Raw genomic sequence first — 16,655 nt, forward strand, 5'->3', positions numbered from 1 at the left:
TGCCACAAAGAACACAGGAAAAAAAAAAGGTACAAAATTACTCAACTTGAGAAGTAGATCAAAATCAACTAGAATTCAACTTAATTGTCTTCCGAAAATTAAACTTTCAAAATCGACTTAAGTAAAATATCATGTTAATCCTACATCCAAGTTAACCTGCAACTCATTGAGAAATAATAGATGCAATTGGGCCGCACTTTTATAGTCCCCACTTAATATGACTCGAACCTCAATTTGACCAAATAATTATTGTTAACCATACAAGTACATCTAATAACTAATTCCATCAAGGTAATGTTTTAGTCTCATGCTTGTATGGTCGCATGGACCGTACGAATTACTCGAACTATATCATATCATTAGATTTTACAAGGCCCAATCAAATTAAGTATATAAAGATATTGCCAAACAACGATTGCCCTTACTTATTGAGATAAAAGTTTGCACCTTATGACCTTGAGGTTATGATAAAAACATACAAGAATGACACTCGAAAAGCCTATCGAATTCTAGTAATTTCAACGTAATTCAATAATATGAAAAAGTGGAATACATACATAGTATGATAATATGGAGATAGAGTAATACAATACAAAAGATCAAAATCTAGCATAAGTTTAATTTAAATTAATAAAGCGGTCCAAATTTGAAAAGAACTCAAGGCTCATCCAATCCAAACCCGAGATTTGTTTTTTTTTTTTTTTTTTTTTTTTGGAAGGGAACCCAAGATTTGCTTGATTCATACTTAACCATCTATCTCGTGGGTTTGATAATAAAGACGAGACTTGATATTAGATTTACAAAAACCACCCCAAAGACTCCAATCTTTTTTACCTAATCCCCAATACAGGGTAGTAGTAATAATAATAATAATAATAATAATAATAATAATAATAATAATAATAATAATAATTATTATTATTATTATTATTATTATTATTATTTGTTGCGTCGTTGTAATAAGAGCTTAAAAGAATGAAATTTGGCTTTATATCAAAAAAAAAAAAAAAAAAAAAAAAATAATAATAATAATAATAATAATAATAATAATAATAATAATATACCTTTTAAAAATTAGAGATAACTCTTATGGATATTGTTTGGACAATTAAACCCTCTAAAACATTTACTACTTTTTTGCCTTTATTAATGCTAGTTGACTTTTTTTAAAAAAAAAAAAATAGTTTGCGAACATTTATACCCTTATTTATTTTGTCTTTACATATTTCCCCTTATCAATATTGCCAACAACTAAATTTGTGACATATGATCAACTCTAAAGAGCTCTCTAAACATGGCTAGCTGAGACTAACGCATCGCGCTCGTTAACCGTCTTACTCTTATCAGATATTGGACAGTAATAAAAATTTGATTTCCTACTTGTATAAAATATTTATGAAAAATATATTAAAAACATGGAACCCCAAAACATTTTAAACACATATACTATATAATTAAAAAATAAAATATGTTTTAAAAAAAAATATTAAAATGACAAAAGAACACAAAACACTTTTTAAAAAATTCTCAAAATGAAAAAAATAAAATAAAAAAATAAAAATTAAAATAAAAAAAACAAAGAGTTGGGCCGGTCTTATTTAAAAACTAACTTGATCCTATTTTTACTCCTAGCTCGTCAAATAATGAAATATGGTATAATAGTCATTATTATTATTATTATTATTATTATTATTATTATTATTATTATTATTATTATTATTATTATTATTATTATTATTATTATTATTATTATTATTACATCTCAAAATCAAAAAAAGGTATACAACCTATAGTAAATTATTACTATTATTATTATTATTATTATTATTATTATTATTATTATTATTATTACATCTCAAAAACAGAAAAAGGTATACAACCTATAGTAAATTATTATTATTATTATTATTATTATTATTATTATTATCATTGTTGTAATATAAGCCTAAAAATATAAAATTTGGCTTTATACCGTTAACAATATCATTAGACATAAACTGAACTGAACAGAACTGAACTTATTAGAGCTGAACTGAATTGAACTGAAATTAATCTGATAAGAACAGGCCCTTAGGTATCACATGTAAAAGTTATTTGGATCAATTTATCTGATTATATTATATAATCTTGAGTTCAAATTAAGAGCATCAAGATTCAATGGCTAATAAAAATGGAGGATGTAATTTTTAGGCATGAACTTTTGAATTGTAATGAACTTAGTCAATATACACACCCGTGTTTTTAATTAGATAACTTACTTTGCTAGTTATTAACGGTGTTAGTCACAGTTGGGAAAAAGACTAAACTACAAATATATCGGTGAAAAAGCAAAAAGTCTAGAGTGTGTCAATGAGAAAAGTCAATACCAAATGTATAGTAATGATGATTTTCCTTATTTTTTATCCTACATTATAGAACTCCATAATCTGTAAAAGAGGAAGATACTCCCTCCGTTTTTAAATACTTGCTCCACTTTCCTTTTTCAACCGTTTTTAAATAATACTTGCTTCATTTCCTTATTTGGAATGTTTTTACAATATTTAATTCATTTCTCTCACCTAGTGGACCCAATATAAATCATATTTTATTAATTTCATATTCTCTCTCCTCCAATTCTCTCCACTAATTTTTCTTTCTACAACTTTTTATTCTTCCACTTACCCCACTGTACGTACGGGATAGTGCCGACACTGTTAAGGTTTAGTTGTTAAATTACAGTATACTGCTAATCATCTATTGATTAGCATATCGACTCAACATCTATAACGTCCCTTCTCTCGGCCACGTGGAAAGCTGCTTTCGACCACGTAGGCACCTGCTACCTGCGAGGTCGGTTTGCCACCTATGCTGATAGGTGGCATCAGCTTGGTTACCTTCCTATAAATACCCAAGAATATTTTCATTGTCGAAGTACAATCTCTCTCTCTCTCTAGAAATATTCTCTTACCCTCTCATTTATTCTTATCATCAGATTACTAACTTTAGCATCGGAGCGGTTATCCCCAGATAATCCCCCAGGTTAGCTAATTTGTGTTGACTATGTAGGTGCTTAATTGGACGGTAAACCTTTACCAACCCTCAAGAACTTACGGTACCGGAGCTCACCTGGAACAATTGGCGCTAGAAGGAGGGGATAGTAATAAATTCTATCGTCTAAAAGACCTCCAACGGTCATGGAAGGAAACAATGAAATCGTAACACCAGTGCCAGAAACCGAAAACCGCAATTATGATAGCGGCATTCTTAATGCCAACACCAGCAAAACCGTAAACAATGTGCCTGAGATCATAGTGGAAGATGAAACTCATCTCATCCAGAAGGACCCCGCAAATATGCCGATAACACCCGAGCAAAACCGAGCACCTACCCTAGACCCTCCGGAGGAGTTTACTCTAGAGGAATTAGAGATAACGGCCAAGGTCATGAGAGCAATGTCTCGAAAAAGAAAGGAAATAGCCGAGGCAACGACCGGCAGGATAGGAGGAAATGGTGTGCCATCCGAGCCTGTATTAGTCAATCTCGAAAGCCAGTTTAATCAGGAAGCACCACAACCCCAACCTCAACCTTGGTCGCAACCCCAGGAAGTGGTGGTACCATCAGGACGCCCGGCCTCTCAGGATGTGCAGGTAGGGGACTCGGAGACTTATCGGCAAGAAGCTATAGCCAGAGCCATAGTCAGGCCAAGAATATCCCCATTCACCTAGGAAATCCTTGATCAACAGATGGAAAAAATCAAAATGTCGTCATGCACGTATGACGGCAAGGGAGATCCCAAGAGATATGTGGCAGCCTTTGAAAGCCACATGTTGCTTTACACCGACAGAGACGCTATATGGTGCAAAGTCTTCCTGACTATGTTAGTGGGGGCCGCCTCAGACTGGTTTTCCAATCTAGAGTCCGGTTCCATTGACTGCTTTGAAACCTTGGTGGAGTTATTTGCTGGCCAATACATAAGCAACAGTGCCAGGCAGAGGACGTCGGGAGAGCTCATGGCGGTTAGGCAGAGAAAGGATGAGTCGCTAAGTGACTTCGTCAGGCGTTTTAACAACGAAGCTAATACCATACCAAAGTTGCAGTAAGAAATAGCCGTGATGGCTCTCATGAATGGTCTGTTACGATAGTGACTTCAAGAGGTACATAGCCAGGAAGTCCTTCACGAATTTGGGCACAGCGTTCAGCAAAGCGCATGAATACATAAAAAGTGAGGAGCTACTGAAAACTAGTAGCCAGGTGGCCTTAGCAGAACCAAGCCGACGGTTGAACGATCATACGACACTAGATTCTCATACCGGTTCAATAAGCAGGCCGCAACAACAAAATCAGCAAAGAGCGGGCAGGCTTGGAAAAGGTTTAGGCCGGTATAGCAGTTACACGCAACTGAATACACCCAAAGCGACAATCTACTCAGTGAACCAGCAAAGGGGAGATTGGAGTAAGCCAGCTCCTATGATAACTAAAGGCCGTGATGCGAAAAAATATTACATGTTCCACGGAGATGTGGGCCATTATACTGAAGAATGCATTCATTTGAAGGAGAATATTGAGGATCTCATTCAGAAGGGACATTTATCTCAATATCGGGCCCAAATGGGACCGAACCGGCAGCAACCCTCACAGACGAGACAAACGGAATACCGAAAGCAAGGTGACTTATCCATGCAGGATGACTCTTACCAACAAGGCCATGCGCCACAGGTCACAAAATAACCATAGATGTCATAACCGGTGGGCCTGTGCACGGAGGCTCCGTTAGTGGAGCGAAGAAAAGCTTGTCAGAATATAAGCATATCATGAATGCACTAGGAGTAAAGGAGCGACCTCGGCCTGCTGCAATTCCTTCCGTGTCTTTTACGGAATCTGATGTCAAGGGTGTTGTCTTCCCACATGACGATCTGCTAGTATTGATACTCACGGTCAATGGATGCGACATCAAACGGGCATTGGTAGACGGGGGAAGCTCCGCTAACATCCTGTTTGCAAAGGCTTTTGATGCCATGATGATAGGCCGGAAGTATTTGACGCAAGTCTCATACCCTATTATCGGTTTTAACGGTTCTAAAGTCAAGCTTGAGTAAACATGGGCACGGGCCGTGCCCGTGCCGCCGCGGGCCGTGCCTGGCCGTGCCGGGCCGTGCCTGGCCGTGCCGGGGTGGTGGCCGTGCCGTGCCTGAAATTGGCACACCCCAGCCCACGGCACGGCCCACGTGCCTAGCGGGCCGTGCCGTGCCGGGCCGCGGGCCAAACCGTGCCACTCTTATTTTTATTTTATTTTTTTAAAAAAATAAATGATAAAAAAAACGAATTAAAAACAACAATGCATATAATAAAAAAAAATACGAGTGCGATAATCCGAAAACACAAAAAATTGAAGAATAACTTATTTTATTATATGACGGTAGCCGGTACGAATGTACGATAATTCAATAATACAAAATTACAAAATAAGTGATGATAATTAAAAATCGTACAATAGTGTATGAATATTGAATAACTTCATTTATTATACGGAATACGAAGTTCGATAATACAAAAAGAATACAATAGTGTATAATGTAAATATATAATCATGTAATTATTATTGGTCGTCTTCGTCTTCGCCTTCGTCTTCATCTTCGTCTTCGTCTCCTAGAGGTTCAAGTTCATCCGCCAATTGAGTGGATTGAGAAGTATGAGAACTAAAAGAAGTCGACGTTCCTTCATCGTCGTCGTTTTGTGCATAAGTACGATCTTGAGAACAAGTTTCGGCATCCAACCAATCCTTGAAGCAAACACACATTTCAAGTGTTTCGGGTTTTAGTCTTGTTCTTCTATCGTCTAGAACTCTTTCCGACGCACTAAAAGCTCTTTCGGAAGCAACGGAGGAGACTTGGATAGCAAAAATATCACGAGCCATTGCCGACAAAATTGGATGTTTCACGGCTTGTGATTTCCACCAATCAAGGATGTCGAGGCCAAACTTCTCTTCATCGTCCATGCCTTTCATGAATTCGTAACTTAAGTACATTTGCAACTCCGAAACATCGCTTTGTGTTCTCCTAGATGATGATGATTCTGTACCTGAATACTTAGACATCAAGTTAGCAGCTTGTGCAAATAAACCTTTGGCCCGTTTACTTACATTTTTGGATGTTTGAGAAGGGGCAAATCGAGACACGGTTCCATATTTACTTTCATAAACTCTATATAAATTAAAAAAACTCATCCGTCACCTTATTCTTAAAAGTTTCAACATCATCTTCAAAATTCATGTTACTATAATAAATATCAATTAATAAAAAGGTGCCATCATATTTTTGTCTAGGATCTAAAATAGAAGCAAAAATATAAATCATAGGAATATCGGTGTAATATTTACGCCATTTATCCTCCATGGATGGAAGATATCCACGATAAACATGTTGTGATCGGCCATAAACGGCTAGTTTTCCAACGGTAAGGCACGGGCCGTGCCGTGCCGGGCCGTGCCGTGCCTGGCTTCGTGTCGGGCCGTGCCTGGCCGTGCCACGTGCCGTGCCGGCGGGTCGTGCCAGCGTGCCGGCCACCATGCCACCCGCCGTGCCACGTGCCGTGCCCGTGCCGGAATCCGGATTTTTTTTCACGGCACGGCCCACGACCCACAGGTGGGCCGCCGTGCCGTGTCGTGCCGCCACCCGTGCCCGTGCCGGGCCCGTGTCGCCCGCGTGCCGGCACGGCCCATGCCCACCTTTAAGCTTGAGGGTAGCATAGCTCTGCAAATTCGGATTGGTGAAGGTGATGCGGCTAGAGACGTTATGACAGAATTCCTAATAATTGATGTACCATCAGCGTACAACGCCATTGTCGGCAGACCCTTGATTCATGATATGCAGGCAATAGTTTCGACATACCACTTGACAATGGTGTATGTGTCGAATATCGGTAAAATAAAGCGTGTCAGGGGAAGTCAAACGATGGCGAGGGAATGCTGTGTGTCGACGCTAAAGCAGCCAAGTCCACAACTAGTCACGAACTTAACAGGGCAGAAAAGGGAACGAATTCCATCTACACAAGACTTAGCGATGGAAAACTTCGATACATGACCGATAACGATACCCCGACCCTCACTAGGGGGAGAAACCGATGAAGTGGAGTTGCAGCCTGGAGTTCCGGGGCGCGTAGTGCGAGTTGGATCTAACATGGATGTCGACACACGCTGCCACTTAGTAGAACTGTTGCGGGAGAATGCGGATGTATTTGCCTTTTCGGCAGATGAGATGCCAGGAATTCATCCCGATGTAATGGTGCATAAGCTGAATGTGGACAGACGAGCCAAGCCGGTAAGGCAGAAGAAAAGGAACTTCTCGACAGAAAAAATTGAAGCAATACAGGCTGAAGTCAACAAACTGTTAGCAGCAGGGTTTATTGAGCCTTGCACATATCCCGAATGGTTAGCGAACGTAGTCATGGTGAAAAAACCGCCAGGGAAATGGAGGATGCGCGTTGACTTTACAAACTTGAATAAAGCTTGTCCAAAAGATCGCTACCCACTTCCAAGGATAGATAGGCTGGTCGATTCAACTTCCGACCACGCTTTACTGAGCTTCATGGATGCTTTCTCGGGATACCATCAAGTCAGTCTATACGAGCCCGACAGAACCAAAGCGACCTTCATCACTGATGCAAGAGTATACTGCTATAAAGCAATGCCGTTAGGGCTACGAAACGCAGGAGCAACATATCAAAAACTGGTGGACAAGGTTTTTGCAAATCAGAAGGGAAGAAACGTGGAAGTATGTGTTGATGACTCGATCGTAAAAAGCCAACTAGCCACAGACCACGTTGCAGATCTAAGGGAAACCTTTGAGACTCTTCGACATTACCGGATGAAGTTAAACCCAGAGAAGTCCGTCTTTGTAGTTCGATCAAGAAAATTTTTGGGTTTCATGGTTAGTGAAAGAAGAATAGATGCGAATCCAGATAGGATTGAGGCCATCCTTAGCTTGCCGCAACCGAAATCGATAAAAGACATACAAAAGCTTACCGGTCGTATGGCGGCGCTGATAAGGTGTATCAGCAAATCAGCTGATAAGGCCTTACCATTTTTTGTGGTATTACGGCAAAACAAGACGCTTGTCTGGGGAAAAGAACAGGCAAAAGCGTTGGAGGTAGTGAAGAATCATCTAAGATCCTTACCGACAATAGTAAGGCTAGAGAAAGGGGAGAGCCTGTAGTTGTATATTTCGGCATCCCTGAAGACGATAGCGTTCGTGTTATTAGTAGAGCGGAAAAAGGTGCAAATGCCCATTTATTTCGTGAGTGACGTTTTGAATGCTGCATAAAGACGGTATCCCTTAGTGGAAAAAATTGAGTACACGGTGGTCATAGAAGCGCGAAAGTTACGGCCGTATTTCAATGCACATACTATTGAAATTCTTAACCAATCATCCGTTAGAGAAATCTCTCCAGAAGATGGAAACCTCTGAGTGCTTGCTTAAATGGGCGATAGAGTTGTCAGAATATGTGATAATCTACAAGCCGAGAGTGTCAATAAAAGCTCGGCCTTATCTAATTTTATTGTTGAAACCTCTTACACAGAAGAAGAAGAAGAAGATGTCGGATTATGGAGGGTCTCTGTTGACGGCTCCGCAATGTCAACAAGTTCAGGAGCCGGTATAATCATGATTTCCCCACAAGGAGATATGTTCGAGTACGCTATCAAGTTCAAATTCAAAGCCTCGAATAACGAGGCCGGGTATGAAGTAGCTCTTTGTAGGGAATATTTCAAGCATTACCCCAAACTTGAGCCCCACTGTGATCATACACTTAAGCATGGTGGCGTCCAAAGGGAAAGAAGCTAGAGCAAAAGAGTCGCCAACAAGTTTTAGGAACTTGTAAACCGTTCACAGGGTGAAGGTTACACCCCTTAACGATCCATGAGATCGTCAACTCCAATAGGTTTGGAACCATGACTGGTGTTCGAGGATGAAGGTACAAATACAACCTAAAAGAGATTGAACCTGCCCTAAATAGGCCTCTTCATTCTTCTCGTATTCATGTACGCTTTCTGACTAACATGCAATCATTAGGTTAACCCTAAACCTGTTTATCTATGTTGGTTGAATTTAATGCAGAAGAAAACTATTATTGGCGATCACTTAAATTATAATCATATTAGCCTAAACAAGATTATTAATTATCTTATTAAGCGTGATTACAATTACAAATTCCCTTTAAACCTGCATAAAGGTGTGATCAAGCAATAACAATAAATATAAGATCAAGCAACATAATAACAATCATCATAATTATAATCATAATAACAATCATAATTAAATAATCATGTTAACGCTAAAGCATAATAATAGCAAGATTCTAGGCATGATACTAACAAGATTAATAACAAACCCTAGCATGTCACTAAGCAATAAAGACCAAAGCTTTAGCCCTAACATGATACTAACATGATATTAGAAAAGAGTAAAAGACACCCTAAACATGATACTAGAAAGCAATAATAACATCCTAACATGATACTAGGAATTAAACAAATTTAAACATGCTTTCTACAAGAATAGAGCAATAAGATTACATACTTTGATGCCTCGTATTTCTTTCTAATAACAAAATACACGCGTTAGTAACTTCAAGGAAAAGTATAAAATCAAACAATCAAATTAAATAAAGATTAAAAAGTTTAGACTGGATTTGGGACTAAACCCTCAGAAATTATAACCTTTCACGTCTAGGGCGAAGGCAACTTCGAACTTGGCTAGGTGTTTCTAGATCTCGTGTATGCGGAATTGTGTTTATGAAAAGCTAGAGAGATGAGAGCTTAGAGAGAATTTAGAGAATAGATTAATTGTGGATTGTAGATGAGAATTCCTGATTGTTGATGAATAAAAAACGGAGGTTCAGGACCCTATTTATAAGAAAACAGTCCGAAAATAGGTAGAATTTGATCAGGAATAAAACTCCACTCTGTCGCCGCAAAACCAAACTTGTCGCTTGGCAACAAGCTCTGTTGCGTGGCGACAAGGCTTGGATGCCCACGCGCTTTCAAACACAGAGTCCACTTATCAATCAAAATTGACTTGTAAAGTCCGTATGAAAACTGAAATCGTATTTTTCATAAAATAATAGTTTATTCCAAGTAAAACTTATCAAAATATAATTATTAATTCTAATTTTATTAGGACTTAAGAGAACCTTCTAGAGAATTCTAGAAGACTATAATTAATTCTAATAACTTCAGGAATAATAATTAACATTGGGCCCTCCCCTAGATCATCGGGCCGCATGTAAAGATCAAACCGGGCCCAGTTTAGTATTTTGGCCATAACTTCCTCATTATTCATCGGAATTGGGCTTATAATATATCGTTGGAAATCTCTTTGCAAGCCCCATCCAACTACACTATTATTGGACCCTTGTTGTGGACCAAACTAAACTGGATTGGCTATTTTCATAAAATAGAGTTGGTTTTCGAAAACAGAAAGAAAGAGTTTTTAAAACTAACCGCAACACCTGACCTTTCACACTTTCACTTTGTTCGATTATCATTCGATGCAAAAGGTATTCATCACTGGGTTTGGTTTTGGGGAGACACAAATGGGTGTCTACACTCTTCTTGGAGTGCAGTTATGTATAGCCGTCGAGGCAAAGCGAATTGAATTGTCAACAGATTCACAGTTAGTCGCAAGCCAGTTTAGCGGTGAATACGAGGCTCGAGAGCAAACAATGATTTCGTATTTGGCCAAATTAAAGGCCATAACGGCAAAATTGGAGCACTTTGAAATCAACTTAGTTCCACGTGATCAAAACGCACAGGCAGACGCATTGGCGAAATTAGCTAGTTCAAGCTTCAACGATTTAGAACGCACGGTAATGGTTAACATTTTGGAACATAAGAGCATTGATGAAGAGCCTTAAAAAGATGTCAATTGTGTTAACGGAGGCCGAGAATGGTACGATGATATTCTGGCCTATAAGTTGTATGACGTTCTCCCCACCGATAAGGTTGAAGCGCAAAAGGTCAAGAAAGATAGCATTTGGTTTGTCATGTTCCGAGGAATGCTGTTCAAACGAGGCTTCTCACTACCATTGTGAAGGTGTATAACGGCCTACGAGTCAGCTAGGCCGGTAGAAGAAATCCATGAGGGTGATTGCGGAAATCACGCGGGTGGACGGCCAATGTCCTTGAAAGCAATGAAAAGGGGATATTATTGGCCGACAATGAATGTAGATACACTAGACTATGCCAAGAAGTGTGATAAATGCCAGAAGTTTGGGTGTAGGGAATATTTCAAGCATCCAACACTTGAGCCCCACTGTGATCATACACTTAAGCATGGTGCGTTCAAAGGGAAGGAAGCTAGAGTAAAAGAGTCGCCAACAAGTTTTAGGAACTTGTAAGTCGTTCACAGGGTGAAGGTTACACCCCTTAACGATCCAGGAGATCGTTAACTCTAATAGGTCTGGAACCATGACTGGAAGTTCGGGGATAAAGGTACAAATCCAACCTAAAAGAGATTGAACTTGCCCTAAAAATAGGCCTCTACTTTATTCTTCTCGTATTCATGTGCGCTTTGTGACTAACATACAATCATTATGTTAACCCTAAACCTGTTTAGTCTATGTTGGTTGAATTTTAATGCACAAACAAAGCTATTATGGCGATCACTTGAATTATAATCATATTAACCTAAACAAGATTATTAATTATCTTATTAAGCGTGATTACAAATACAAATTCCCTTTAAACATGCATAAAAGGCGTGATCAAGTAATAACAATAATAATAAATATAACATCAAGCAACATAATAACAATCATCATCATAATAATAATATTCTCAATCTCAAAGCATAATAATATTAGCAAGATCCTAGGCATGATACTAACAAGATTAATAACAAACCCTAGCATTTCACTAAACATTAAAGATCAATTAGCCCTAACATGACACTAACATGATATTAGGAAAGAAATAGGAAGCATCATAATAATATACATGATATTAGAAATTTTAGTTATTACCCTAAACATGATACTAGGAAGCAATATAATATCCTAACATGATACTAGGAATCAACAAAATAATTTAAGCATGATTTCTATATCAAAAGATCAATAAAACAATTAAAGTACTTACTTCGATGCTTCGTACCTCTTTCTAATAACAAAATACACACGTTAGTAACTTCAAGGAAAATAATAAATCAAACAATTAAATTAAATAATTGAAATAGAGATTTGGGACCAAACCCTCTGAAATATTAACCTTTCACGTCTAGGGCAAAGGCAACTTCGAACTTAGCTAGGTGTATCTAGAACTTGTGTATGTGGAATTTTGTGAAAGGGAAGGTTTAGAAAAAGAATAGAGACAGAGAAAGTTTCTAGCTTTTAGAGATAGAATAGAAAGAGATGATGGTTGTGAATGATTGAAAATGGGGAGATACGACCCCTATTTATAGAAAAATAGTCCGAAAACAAATCAAGTCCTATTCGGAATAAAACTGACATCTGTCGCCAGGCGACAGACATCAGCGCCAGGCGACAGGATTAGCGTCAGGCGACAGCCATTAGCGCCTGGCGACAAACATTGTCGTTTGGCGCTAATTGAAAGATAAAACGCGCTTTGTACAAAATCCTCTTCTTAATATGATTAAGCAGCAAATTCCGTGTTTATAAATTAAAATCGGGTTTATCATAAAACACTTATTTTATTCCAAATAAAACTCTTTAAAATATAATTATCAATCCTAGTACTATTAGAATTTAGAAGAACCTTCTAGATATTCTAGAAGATTAAAATCAATCCTAATAACTTTAGGAATAATAATTAGTAGGCCCTCCTGTAGATCATTGGGCCGCATATAAAATCATTTCGGGCCAAATTTAATTTAATCCATAACTTCCTCATTATTCATCAGAATTGGGCTTATAATATATCGTTGGAAAGCTCTTTTCGAGCCCAATCCAACTACATTATTATTGGACCTTTATCATGAACCAAACTAAATTGGATTGGCTATTTAAATAAATAGAGTGAAAAGAAATGTTTTTGAAAACAGAAAGAGAGATATTTTAATAAAAACATCCACATCACTAGACTTTTCACACTTTTACTTCGTTCGATAATTAAAAGACGTGAAAGGTATTCACCATTGGGTTTGGTTTTGGGGAGACACATTTGGGTGTCTACATTGGGCCGGCAATAAATCAGCCACCAAACGAGTTGATACCTATCCTCAACCCAATTCCTTTTGCGCAATGGGGAATGGATATTGTCGGACCTTTCACATTGGCCACAGGGGGTGAAAATTCTTAATAGTGGGGATAGATTAATTCACTAAGTGAATAGAGACGAAACCTGTAACAAAGATAACGGCAAATGAGGTGAAGAAATTCATCTGGAAAAACATATTCACTCGTTTCAGATTGCCGATAACAATGGTCTTTGATCATGGAGCAAGTACTTTTTGCACTTTCTCCTATTTTACTACTTTCTTAATAGTGGGGATAGATTACCTCTATATTTTATTACTTTCTCCAATTTCTTCTAAAACTTTGCGCATGAAAAAATGGAGAAGTATTTAAAATAAATATCCATGGTCGACATATACATAGTCGACATACACATCACAATCTAAATAAATCTTAATCACGGAGCATAAGACAAGTGTCTTTGGATAAAATTTTATGAACCTCATCCATTCACACATTCCAACGGTCATCATCCTTTACACTTTCTAGAAGCTAACTGTACTCTTTCTCTCTCTCATCCAAAAACCAAAAATCAAAAACAGAAAAGAAAAAAGAAAATATGAAAGTAAATAAAGACTTAAAAACTTCTTACGTAAACCCTATTTTTTGCAATTTTTCATTTTTCAACCGGAAAATTTGAGACTTTTACCTGTTCATTCCTAAATCTGACTTCTACCCTTTTCTCTTCTTCCACGCAATTCGAAACCCTTTTCACAAATTTCGCTAATAATCCCAATTTCTTCATCCAATTTTTAGGGTTTTTTCTTCTGGGTCTTTCAATGGCTGATGTTATTAGCAAGTCAAGCGTTTTTTCTCCAACAATTTCTCATCAGAATCATCATAATAATGTTAAAATTTTTCCGGTTCAATGTTCAGTTTCCACGAAAAATCAAGGCAAATTAGCTGGATTTTCATCTTTGAGGAGTAGTTTTGGTGGTGTAAGAACTGCGGTCGATCAAAATCGCAGTTTTTGTTCCCAAAAATCGAGGAATTCTCAATCAATTCATGCTAAGGTTTGTGAAAATATTTCTGGGTTTTCTTTGTTTTTATCTAATTATTTATACCCATGTTTACTTTGTCTTATCGAATTTTGTTATACCCATGTTTAATTTTTTTTCTCTGTATTTGAACCTTTTGATTTGATCATATTATTGCTTAATTTAAGCTTCAAATAGTTTAGGTAAATCTATTTTTGTTAAAATGTTAATAGATTTGTGAATCTTATTTTGGTGTTCTTGATTATTGCCTGGTGTGAGGAGCTGGTATTAATTTCAACTAATAATGTTTGTTATAACAGGTTACAAGGTCAAGTTTGGCTCCAACCTTTTGAAAGAGTTTGTTTTGGTATCTGATTGCCCTGATTAAAAGTGTGTTCATTTGTTTAATGTCCTAGTGTTTTGAAATTCTTAACATCAGTCAATTTTATTAACAAATCCTGCCATTAAGTAGGGTATATAACAAGTTGTATAATTCTGCCACAAGCTTGTCTTGGAGAGGTTGATTTGTATGTTTTCGGCTGTTAGGCGGGGTTTAAAGATCAGAGTTGCATGTTTTCGACCTTTGGGGGGGTATCTGGGAGGTGAAGAATGCTTTCGATCATTAGGAAGGGGTATTGGGAAGGTGGAGTTTTATGAATTTTTGCCATTAGGTGGGGTTTCGGACTTTAGGGTGGTCGAGTTGTATGAATTTCATCATTAGGTGGGCTTTAGGGAGGTCTAAGCTTGTGAATTGTGCCATTAGGCCTCAAGTTTCGATTTAGTTTTATGACAATGATGACTTTTAGGTTTCAAAAATTGTTGAAAACGCAATATCTAACTTTGTAGCAGTGATGAACTGTGAATACATTGTATGGAATTGGTGTTTCTTAGGTCCTTTAGAAAGAATTTCCTTTGTTCTTTGTGTAATTTGCCAAGTGTAGCTTGCTATCACATGCTAAGATATCTCAACACTTACTTGGAAAGGTTGAACCTCTGTTTTCAGTTAACAACTGCTTAGTTATAGTGGTATTTATTCGTTTTTTGTAACAAATGCAGCTGGGTCTTACCTTTAACAATGCACCAAAGTGGTGGGAGAAAGGACTTCAACCAAATATGAGAGAGGTTACTTCTGCAGAAGACCTAGTGGATTCTTTATTAAAGGCCGGAGATAAGTTGGTTATCGTCGATTTTTTCTCTCCTGGTTGTGGAGGTTGCAGGGCTCTTCATCCTAAGGTACCTCTTTATATAGATCTTACAGAGTTTTCTGCTCCTATTTGCCTCTTTTGGGTTTCATGTATTGTACGAGTACTGTATAATTTTAGGGTGGAGATCTAGTTACGCTGTTCCTGAGTATATTTTAGCTGAGTGATATTTTTTCATATACGAAGTATAACTAATTATTTGTGTTGGATTTTTGCAGCTATGTCAGTTGGCAGAGATGAACCCTGATATTCAGTTTCTTCAGGTGAACTACGAGGAGCATAAATCAATGTGTTATAGCCTTAATGTCCATGTTCTTCCTTTCTTTCGGTTCTACAGAGGATCTGAAGGTCGCCTGTGCAGCTTCAGTTGTACAAATGCCACGGTTAGTTTATGATCCTCACACTTCTCTTCTTGATGGGTTAAGGGGTTGGTTTGACAAGCAATGCACTCCATTAAATCATTGCAAAACTACACAATTGATTAGACAAAAATTTTGAAACTGGTAATTTGAAACCTGATTATTAAATTATTCAATTAATTTTACGTTCTATGTTAACCACAGATTAAGAAATTCAAGGATGCTTTAGCTAAGCATGGAACCGATAGGTGCAGCATTGGACCAACAAAGGGGCTTGAGGAGAAAGAGCTCCTTGCTCTTGCTGCCAACAAAGACCTTTCATTCACCTACACACCTAAACCCGCGGAATTGGAAACTGTACCTGATCTCCAAGAAGTTTCGGCCAATGTTGACACACATGCTGCAGCCAAAGAATCTCTCTCTTCATCCAACAAGAACCCTCTTAGCTCACCATCAACCCTAAAATCTTCTCAAGAGAGTGAAGAAAAATCTTTAGCCACTGCCAGGAGATGATTTTAAGTGTCTTCCTGGCAATTCACGGCTTGTACAGTACTACAATATGCTTGTAAGTGTGTATTTTAATCACTTGTAAAGGAAATGTCATATGTGGCAGCTATTGGGTTCGTTTTATAAGTCCAAGCTTTGCCATATCTGTGGAATTGTAATATTATTCAGTCTGCCTGATGCAGCCTGTAGGGGTGTGTTTTTAGGTCCCTATAGAAAGAAAACTGCGAGAATGTCGAATAGAAGCATACAAATGTGTGCTTGTGTAGATTTTACCTTGGATGTGTATTTCCAAAAATAATCTCTCTTTGTAATGTATCTGGTAATGTATTCTGATATAAGTTTGTGTATAGTTCAGATCAGTCAATCACAGTTTTATACTTTTTCAA

General features: G+C 37.7%; 1 protein-coding gene across 1 annotated transcript; it reads left to right on the forward strand.

Annotated features, from left to right (window-relative positions):
• Window positions 1-13,730: 13,730 nt before the first annotated feature.
• On the forward strand, window positions 13,731-16,655 carry LOC145582921 (thioredoxin-like 1-1, chloroplastic). Its single transcript, XM_081639975.1, has 4 exons — window positions 13,731-14,237; window positions 15,258-15,434; window positions 15,622-15,786; window positions 15,967-16,655. The coding sequence occupies exons 1-4, from the start codon at window positions 14,004-14,006 to the stop codon at window positions 16,273-16,275; spliced, it is 885 nt and encodes a 294-aa protein (XP_081496101.1). The 5' UTR covers window positions 13,731-14,003; the 3' UTR covers window positions 16,276-16,655.

Source organism: Chenopodium album, chromosome 15, assembly GCF_948465745.1.
Source record: "Chenopodium album chromosome 15, dcCheAlbu1.1, whole genome shotgun sequence".
Taxonomy (NCBI): domain Eukaryota; kingdom Viridiplantae; phylum Streptophyta; class Magnoliopsida; order Caryophyllales; family Amaranthaceae; genus Chenopodium; species Chenopodium album.